At 42.5% G+C, this 9,640-nt stretch overlaps 1 protein-coding gene across 2 annotated transcripts; it reads right to left on the bottom strand.

Annotated features, from left to right (window-relative positions):
* Nucleotides 1-1,900: 1,900 nt before the first annotated feature.
* On the bottom strand, nt 1,901-6,388 carry LOC128770851 (G-protein coupled receptor 22-like). 2 transcript variants are annotated; one of them, XM_053885763.1, is made up of 3 exons: nt 5,892-6,388; nt 4,275-5,285; nt 1,901-3,471 (listed from the first exon to the last, which is right to left on the bottom strand). In XM_053885763.1, the coding sequence occupies exon 3, from the start codon at nt 3,465-3,467 to the stop codon at nt 2,151-2,153; it is 1,317 nt and encodes a 438-aa protein (XP_053741738.1). In that variant the 5' UTR covers nt 3,468-3,471; nt 4,275-5,285; nt 5,892-6,388; the 3' UTR covers nt 1,901-2,150. The 2 variants fall into 2 exon arrangements, with proteins under 2 accessions (XP_053741738.1, XP_053741739.1); XM_053885764.1 differs by having other exon boundaries at nt 5,963-6,388.
* Between the last annotated feature and the right edge of the window lie 3,252 nt (nt 6,389-9,640).

Below are 9,640 nucleotides of genomic sequence, written 5' to 3'. Positions count from 1 at the left end.
GTAATCTACCAGCAGCTGCCACTTGAGGAACACAATTTCACTGTCATGTTCCATGACAAACAAAGGAAGATGTGTCAATATGCCAGCGGGTGAGAAGAACTTTATTATCTGCCATTGTGCAGGGAAAGAAAGACTCTTTTAACTGTGTTTTTGTTGCCTTTGGAGGTGGATTTGAATGGATTTAGTGCCATTGTCTTTGAATAGCATTGAGGGAATAACCAGGAAGAAATTATGTTGAGTCTGCCGCAGTTTGCTTGTACACAGCTCGATACTTTTCCAAATATGACAGAGTTTAAAGCTGTGAAAATTAAGTTCTAATGACATATTCACACGAGGGGCCAACATTTTTAACACAGTCTGGTCAAACCATTTTCCTATAAGTGGCAGTGAAGAGGGATGTGAATTTTCATAATAAAATATGTTATTCGCATTTTACTTACTGAAAGAGCAGTGTAAACACTACGTCATAAACGGTGAACGTGACTCAGAAGGAGAGCTTCTTTCATGCCAACATGGATGAGAGTCATTCATTTTGGAGGTTGAGATTCGGCCGATGGTTTATGACACTCATCATAAAATCCATAAAGACATTGCCTCTTTCGATCCACAAAGTGCTGCGGGCTATTCTCGTGACCATGTGGAAATCGGAAACTCTGCGGTTCTGCGTCTCATCCGTTTTCCCGCCTCCACCGTACCTGGTGGAAATTCAGGGTTAGATTCTTGAAGGCTAATTTAAATGGCGCTGCATCTGCAGCAACCCAACCTAATACTACAATAGAACAATTTATATACACAGTTGAATATATAATATAAACCTTAAAACTGCTATAGCCTTCCAGCCTTTCATCAAATACCCTTCCGTTTCTGTCAGATTTTTGTCTGCAGAACCCTGCGTGGAGCGACAGAGCGAGGACACTGTCTTCATGTCTCACAAGATCAAGTGCTGTGAATAACTATATCATTTTCAGTTCAACACAATATATTAGCTCAAAAATACACTATGAAAAAATTCAGTCCTAAAAAATATGGAAAATTTGCCATAGAGATAAGAATCGATATCTACAGCCCACTTTTGAAAAGACCAGGTTTATTCACTTGTACCAATAAAATTCAACACAGCACTGTCAGGAAAATGTCTTGACTATGTAGATGTGTCTAAATTTATATGATGTAATCCTCTGTATGAGCATAAATCATTGGAGATGTGACGTTTTAATAGCATTACTTGGGCAGCACCATTATGACTGTGTGATTGTTTGCAGTGAGGTACATATTTTGTACGAGAAAATAAACAGCCGCGAACCATCATAAAACCACAATTGTTTGATTTAGTCCGATGAGGTGACAGTTGAACGGAAACAGACTCTGTTTTGATTCCATCTGGCTTCGGTCAAGTGATATAGTGAGGACAGTGTTGTTCTGTTTTGTCAGAGGAATGCTCCAGCCGCAGAACACAACACTTCCTTCCTTGAATCTCCACGTTTGATCTATCTCTGTTGCGTCCTCAAACTTACAGTTTCAATAAAGCCATGGGTCGCATGGGAATATGGGGTGATAAATGGGAGGGATCTGGCCGCTGTTAGAGAATCATAAACGCTTTTCCTCAAGCGAGGGGGAGGAGGAAACACAGGGTCGTTGTAAGGTTTGGTGAGTGGACACAAATTTATTATAAATATACATATACATACATATATAATGTTCCCTACTTCTTCTCTTATAAATACAGTTCATATATACACATACTATATATATATATATATATATATATATATATATATATATATATATATATATATATATATATATATATATATATGTATATATATATATATATATATATATATATATATATATGTATATATATATAGTATGTACAGTAAAGAGTATATACTGTACAGAATCATTATGTAAACAATGTGCTCTAAGTTACATTACAAAAAGCCATGCAATACCTACAGCACAGTTTATGGTATACCTATGAAATCTATGTAATAAATAGTCATAAATTATCCACCTCTTTATTGTACATTCTATTGCACATGTCTGTTCTTAAACAGTACTTTACTTTGGATAATCATTTTCCCTTTTTCTCCATTTCCTGATGTCAGTGTTAGCTGCTCTTAATGTTCTTGGCTCGTCCTTAAATGACTTTATTCCACATCCACGGAGGAAAGACATTTCTGCTGAGCTTCTTTGTCCTCGAACGTCACCTTTTTGTTCCTCTTCGGGTCGATCCAGGAGTTGTGGATGATAGCGTTGTTCGGGGTTGGGTCCGCCTCGATAATGGACACCACTCGCTTCTTCATCTTGCTTTTCAGGACCTTCTGGAACTTCTGCCTGGTGAAGGCGTACAGTAAAGGGTGGAAGATGGTGGTCCCGTATGCCATGACCAGGAAACCCAGTCTTAGCTTCACCATCAGGTCACTGGGGCCAAGGCTGAGGATCACAGTGTTGAGGACTGTGATGGGGGTCCAGCACAGTAGAAAGGTGGAAACAATTAAGAGGGACATTCTGAATACCCTCTTTTGGCGCTCTCGCCTTTCTCTGTGGCGCTTAACAGCCCTGCGTAAGGCTATGATGACGGAGACAGAGGTGCGCATGCCCAGCGTGGGGTTTCGACTGCTGCTGCTCTGAGATCCATCTGTGGCCTCTTGTTGTGTCGTCATTGCCGTCATAGATGGTCGCTTTTTTCTACGAGCCTTCTTCTTTTGCGATGCATGGAAACGTGTGCCGATGCGAATATTTAACGCCTGCAGTATCTTCGAATAGGTGATGAGCATGACGACAGCGGTGAAGAAGAAAATGGGAATCTGAGCCAACAAGTGGTAGTAAAGGCCCAGTTCCGTGTAGTACTGGTTGGTGTGCACCACATTCTCGACCGCTGTCTGGTTGAAGTCTGAGTGGCCCTTGGCAAAGAAGCCCACTTCAATAAAGGGCACCAAAAAACTGACAAATGATAGCACCCATATTCCAGCCATTAGCGAAAGCGCTCGGCCCATGGTCAGAACCCTGTTTGCTGGCTTCACTGAAATGTCATAGCGATCAAGGGTAATGGCCAGCACGTTGGCAGCCGTGGCGACGCTGGCAAAGGAGACGCACGCCTCGTGGAAACAGCAGACCAGCGCTGTGTCTCCCTCCAGGGAGAGCAGCACGACCACGATGGTGAGAGGGATACAGCACACGCAGACGAGAACATCCAGCACGTGAAGGTTCATCGTGACGATGTTACTGACAGAGCTGATGAGGTTGGACTTCACACAGTAAAGGGCAAGCACGGTGAGGTTCGAGCTCAGGCCCAAGATGATCTCCAGCATCAGGAAGCCGGTTATGGAGACCTGGAAACTGACGGGGTAGGGATATGTACTCTGGGTTTCTGGACTCATGGTGCGGGTGATGGGCTCCGTGTTGTCGGTGACCGTGACGTTACTCATGGTGGCTTCTCCTTTAGGACAGGAAAGGATATGCATTATCCTGCAAGTCAGGAGAAAGAGACACACAGTTAAACAAAGACTGTTGGATTTACACACATCTGTCTGCATAGATACATCGGATGCTATTATTATTATCAATAATTATTAGATAATAAACGTATAAAATCAGTCTAGTGAAAAATTCACTTTGTGGAAAGCATGAATATTCTCCTCATATATAGCATATATCATTGCTGCCATTTAATGTTTTCCTCTGTGCTCATAAAGCTTTGATTAAATTTGCTCAGCTATTTTTAGCATTCCTCTCGTCCATCCTTTATCTGTGATGTAATGTTTTTAATGACTTTTTTTATATTGCTGGATGTTCCGTGTGTGCACTAGCCGTCCGACCATTCATCCATTATAATTTAATATGACTTTCTAAAGCTCACACAGCACTTTTCCTACCTATTAATGCGGTGTGTCAGTTTTACAGAATACTATTGGCATCGCTTCCAGTAGAATAACTCAGTGTAAATAAAGGTTTGATAAAGGAAACAGCTTTGCATCAGCTACATGCATACTTTGACGGGAAAAAGCAGTTTTGGGTGGTGAATGTGATGATATTTCATGGAATATGTCAACCGATATAGGCAGCAATATCATGGAAAAACAGTGGAAATATCACTTATTAAATAATAACAATGATGCCCAACTTAAGATTGGGGCTTTCGATTGCTCTAGACTGCCATAAAAATGGTGGCAGGAGAAAGAGAGTTCTTTGCCATTCCAAATTTTCTGATGAATATTTGTTGGAAGAAAGTCATCAAACATGCACTGAAAATGATTTCAGGTGGTGTTTACCTTTCCCTCCAGCACTATCTGTACATCAGGTCTTTGTTGTTAGGCCATGTAGTCCATAGTGGGTCCATAAATACGGGCATTGTTCCCAAACATAGCAGATAAAAGTGTCTTGCACGGCAGAGGCCCTACAGTGTCCGGTTTTGTTTCTCCTTCTTGTCCACGCCAGAAAACCGACAGCACAAAAAGCACCTGCTTGTCTTGCCACCGAGTGTCTTGGAGCTGCCAGGCTTTTTCTCTCTTCACACAATGGCTAGAAAACCGGAGAATCAGCCGCCGTTGGTCGGCAGAGATGAAAGTACCGTGATAAACTAGTCTTTCGTTTACTTGGGTGATGTGCAGTGTTGAGGTCTGAGAGGAAAAGGGATAAGATGTCAGAAACACCTTCTGTTTATAATCCCAGACAGTGGAGAGTCGTCCAGCGAAACAAAGAAACACAGACTTGTTCCTCAGCAAGGGGTTGTAATTTACGGCTCAGAGTTTGATCCAAATCCTGTCTTTTTTTTCCTCCCTAAGAAGATTGTCTCTAAGAATAAAAAAGAGTAACATCCAGTCCTTGGCCTGCAAGAGATTCGTCCTCAGTATATCCTCGACTAACGTCCACTTGAGGTCAGTTGGCGTGAGCAGCGTCCAGCAGTGCCGAGAAATTCCGGCAAGAGAACGAATGGAAGAGGCGTTCAACTGTCATTCTTTTCTCCACGCAGTCGTCATTGACTTGTAAATGGGGCACCGACTTTTCTCCCTCCTCGTGCTTGGTCTTCAATCACTGGAGTTCGCGTGAGCTGAGCAGATTACTTCCAGATCACCCGGACATGTGACCACCATGACATTTCTGATAACGGCGTTTATATGTGCGAGGGGCCGGTGCGAAGGTCATCCTCATGGGAAGTCAGTTCATCAGACGGAGAGCATGTCTCAGGGATTTACCGGACAATAATCTGACATGAGGAGGCAGGACTTGAATACAGTATCATCCATCTGTCCTTCAAACACACATCCTCCTCACGCTGTGACCTGAAGAGAGAGAAAGGAAAAGATAATGGATGGTAAAAGATGCTGGTGAAAAGGTAATGGGTGATTGATGGAAAGAAGAAGGGAAAGAGAGGAACAGAGAAGGGAGAGCAAAGTGTGGGGGATGAGGTAGTCAGAAATAAACATGTTCTCCGTAGAGAGGCAATAAAAAAAAGTCTCATCGGCATCGTCTTTACATTGCCTGGTTCATTTAGCATTTTAAATATTATATTGATGGATTTCTGCTGCCTTTTAAAGCAACAAAATGAAGAAGGGAATTCAAAGAAACAATTTTGATGAATGTCTTCATTCTACTGTGTTTGCTTTCGGTGCATTTCCAGCTTCTGTGGTGGTCGTATAGCCTGTGTGGTGTAAAGAGGCACCAAACTTCTCCACATTCCTGAATGTAATCCTGCTGCACATATCAGGCACATGTATGGTGTGAAAGCAAGACCTAGCCTGAATAAGTCAATTGATCTATCTGATAAAATAAGTCCAGTCCAGCACTAAAGACATCACAGATACGTCTTAAAAAGAGAGAAAGTCAAGCCATCAGGTGTCTCATAATAGCAGTACAGTTGCATGCAGTGTGAGTTGTGTTTTCCTCACCGTCACATAGACTGTCCCCGGCTGAGCCCTGCGAATCAAAGCAATAAGTCTCGCGCCCCATCAAAGCTCACCGTGCAGGGTAAACACAGATGCTCCAGAGCTGGTCAATACTCTCTGCTGTCCCTCTCACTTCCAGCCTGGCAACAATCTGAGTGGACTGAGTCAAACTGTTGGTCCCTCCAGCAGTAATCCACGCATCACAAGTGCATATCGATGAACATGCAAGTGTCACACCACTGACAGATGTTCCTTCTTCTGCTTCCAACCTCCTGAACAGGGGATAACAAGTCCGAAGAGATCAGTCATGACGAATTCACGACAGTGGCTCTTCCCTTCCTCCTTTTGTCCCCTTCTTTTTCTCATCCATTCATGTGGACTGGTATGTGCCGACTCTTCATCCCTGCAACTCTGAGTTGCGCTCCCTTCCTGCCACAGTGTCTGAGCAGCAGTGCAACACCATCACACTTCTGCTGTCTCTATCCCGCTCTGCGCTCCTCTCTCTCTTTCTCACTCCCTCATCCCGATCTCTCTCTCTCTTACTGCGGAGGTTTGCGGTGCTCCCCCATTCCTGATTGGTCTTCTGTAATAGGTTTAACCCTTCTCTCCCCAGGAAGAGAAAGGTATTTCCTTTTGTTCTGACTGTATGTGCTCCGACAGTTAGAAACTGTAGCGCCATCATGTGAGGGAGAGAGACAGTTATGGGTTTGAGCGGTGGACTGAATGTGCAACATGCTGCAGAGCCAGATAGAGATGAGTTTTTTTTTTTTTTTTTTTTCACACTTGAGCACGAGAGGCAGTGGGAGTTCAAGAAATGAGAACTCTTGCAGCTTACGTGAAAGCAAAATGCAGGAACGCTCATGAGCAATAGGTGATGGGACTTGAATTGATGGTTTCAATTAAAGTGCGTGGCCAGATCGGCGAGTGCTCGACCGTCCCATGTTGAGGTGCGATTTGTCAACTCATGCCAGAGGGCACCCGCGTGTCTGGGGACCCCTGGCAGAGACGAACAGTGCACACTGTTGCTGACGTGGCATCGGTGCAAATGAATAATTCAGCATGACAGACGACATATGCATGTGTGTTGTCTTCCTGGCGTCGGCCATTTAATGAGTCCTCTTTGTCACGAGCGGCCCATGCTTTATTACCAAACAAACATCCAAGCTTGACTTGATGCAATAAAAATCAAATGTTGTTTCCTATAAACCTGTCACCACAACGAAGCATCATTAGGATTATGGGCCTGTTTTTATCGATGGAAATCTGTCAGCGAGGAAATTCAGCTCCTAACCATTCTATTGACAAGTGACAACTTGGTTGGTCCTCCCAAAAATATGAGACAAAGTCAGTCTCCTTTTGTTGTCTTAAAGCTTTGTACTACACAACCAAGTGTCAAGTAATTTAAAGTAGAAAGTTCTTCTTTAGATTTGCCTCACACCTGGAGTTGAACCGACAACCTTCTTGCTGTTTAGAACCGGAACAATGGTTTGTTGCAAGTCACTATGATCAGTGATACGTAGCGGCACTACTGCTTCAAGTTGGATGAGAGAGGATCGTTCAGACAGGCAATCGGTCCTTTTTGCTGTAAAAAAGCAGCATAAACTTCACGTCATTTCTTTGAAAAAAAAAAAAAAAACAATCACACCGTTTCGCTGACACTGATCCCTGCCATGGTTTATGACCTTTGCTCATCATAGTTACTTTTGAATGTATTTTTAGCACAAAAACTCTGAACCGGTGTTACTTTTATTAATTCAAGCAGTTGTCTGACTTGATAGGCTTTAAGCAAAAGTTTCACTTTATTATGATGTGTACAAAACTTGTGTCATGCTTTTTTGTTTATTATTCATAATCGTTTGTTTGGGCGTCATATTAATCCAGAAACTTGCCACTTTTTGATGTGGCATGATTTACTCTGGAGTAATGGTTTCCTCTGATGCTGGTGGCTGACAGGCGAGTGACATCTCCCGCATATTTCAGCTGGATTCCAGTAATGTAGACAGCATAAGACATGCGACGTGTCAATCCTTGTGTGAGTGAACTGGAAAACAATCGCTCCGCATCTAGTGGAGCGCGGCACAGACTACCACGGTTCCATTCCACGTAGCCTAATGGTCTCTGCAGCCCCAGAAACCCGAGCAGTGTTTTCAGATTCAAGAGGTTTGCGTTGAAGGACTTCATCGTCCTTCTGATGATTTATGAGTCCACGTTTTCAGTCTCCTTCCTTTTGCTGGAGGATGCTCCATAGGTGGGAACAATGTCAGTAGTGCCCTCTTGTGTGAAGGAGAACCTGAGCAGACCAGCTACTTGAAGGCTTGCCTATCAGTGAAGAGCTGCTTTTACCATGCTCATGTCCGCCCTCACTATATTCACAAATTTTCTAACTCAGAACCAAAGGCCTTCCATTGTTAAATTGCTTTACATTGATGCAGTCACTTGAGACCCTTTTAACTAGTGGTTCTTCTGCCTGCAGAACGTGTTCCAGGCTGTGCACAACAGCTCCACCCTAAGCCTCCAATGATTTGGATTACCTATGAAACTGACTTGAAGGTGAAACAGGTTGTATTTCAGAGACAAAGAGGTGTTGATTTATTTATCTCGGGAAACCAGGAAAACCACTTGTGCAATGAACAGCAGAGTATCTTGCTGCAGATACAATGTTCACCTCCGAAACTTCTAAGTCCAGCTGAAGAATGGTGTTAATATTTCATTACCATTAATTTTTCATCCATCCATTTCACCGTTGAGGCTCAATATTTAACAATATTTTCCTTCACTCTCAGTATCCTGATATCCGTGGATGTGCGAATATATAAGCCTTTGAATACATGAATGACTCCAGATGATGATTTTTTTTTTCAGGCTGAACTCATCAGATAAGGCTGACATCACTTCATAGAGCAAAAGTCAGCAGGTGATATTGCACTGGTATGTATGACAGCCTGCAGCTGCCATGATTCTATCACATACACATTTCTCTGGCGGATCCAGCTGATGTATCGTTTCCCTCCACGGAGGTTGCTGCGGATCAGAAGAGTTATTACATTTGTGTTCTACCTTTCTTAATTGCTGGAGGCTAAAATGAAAAAAAAAAAGAAATGACGGCAGTTATGCGTGAGCGGCAAAAATGGCATTCGCATCTTGAATATTGAGATTTTACTGAGAAAACTGGAACGTAAATGCAATTCTGTTTCTGATGAGATGAATCCAAATTTAGTGAGGGGGCGGCAGAGGCGGCGGAGATCATTTCTGCATGAATCCATCACTTCACATTATATTTAAAAATAAGAAGAAAAAAAACTTTGAACAGTTTTTTTTTTTTTTTTTCATGTTGATATGGAATATTGCGTTGGTGTGTCCACGTTTACAAAAGCAGTGGTTGTAAAGGACCAAACAGGAATGTTCATCATTTTCAATCTGGATTTATGATTTAATGTTCACGTGGACCATTTTCATCATTAATTCCTGGAGTGGTTCGTGGGACATTCTTAGAGTAGTTGAAGGCACCGCATGCCTAGATTATTACTGCTTTATGACTTCTCTGTGAGGTATTTAAAATAGTAAATAAAATCATTTTGAAAAATCAATAAATAAAGTGGGAATTATTTCATATTCATTTTTTCCTGACTTCAATAAAATAGATTGTCTTACGATGAGGGCATCATGGGGCTTGACTTATCTAGTTCAAGTTGGTGCACTGATCTTATGAGGTGCACCACGCACCAAGTGACACAAGTGAAGCTGCGTGTGCT

Source organism: Synchiropus splendidus, chromosome 14 (genome assembly GCF_027744825.2).
Source record: "Synchiropus splendidus isolate RoL2022-P1 chromosome 14, RoL_Sspl_1.0, whole genome shotgun sequence".
Classification (NCBI taxonomy): domain Eukaryota; kingdom Metazoa; phylum Chordata; class Actinopteri; order Syngnathiformes; family Callionymidae; genus Synchiropus; species Synchiropus splendidus.
This window is presented reverse-complemented; position numbering and strand designations above follow the sequence as displayed.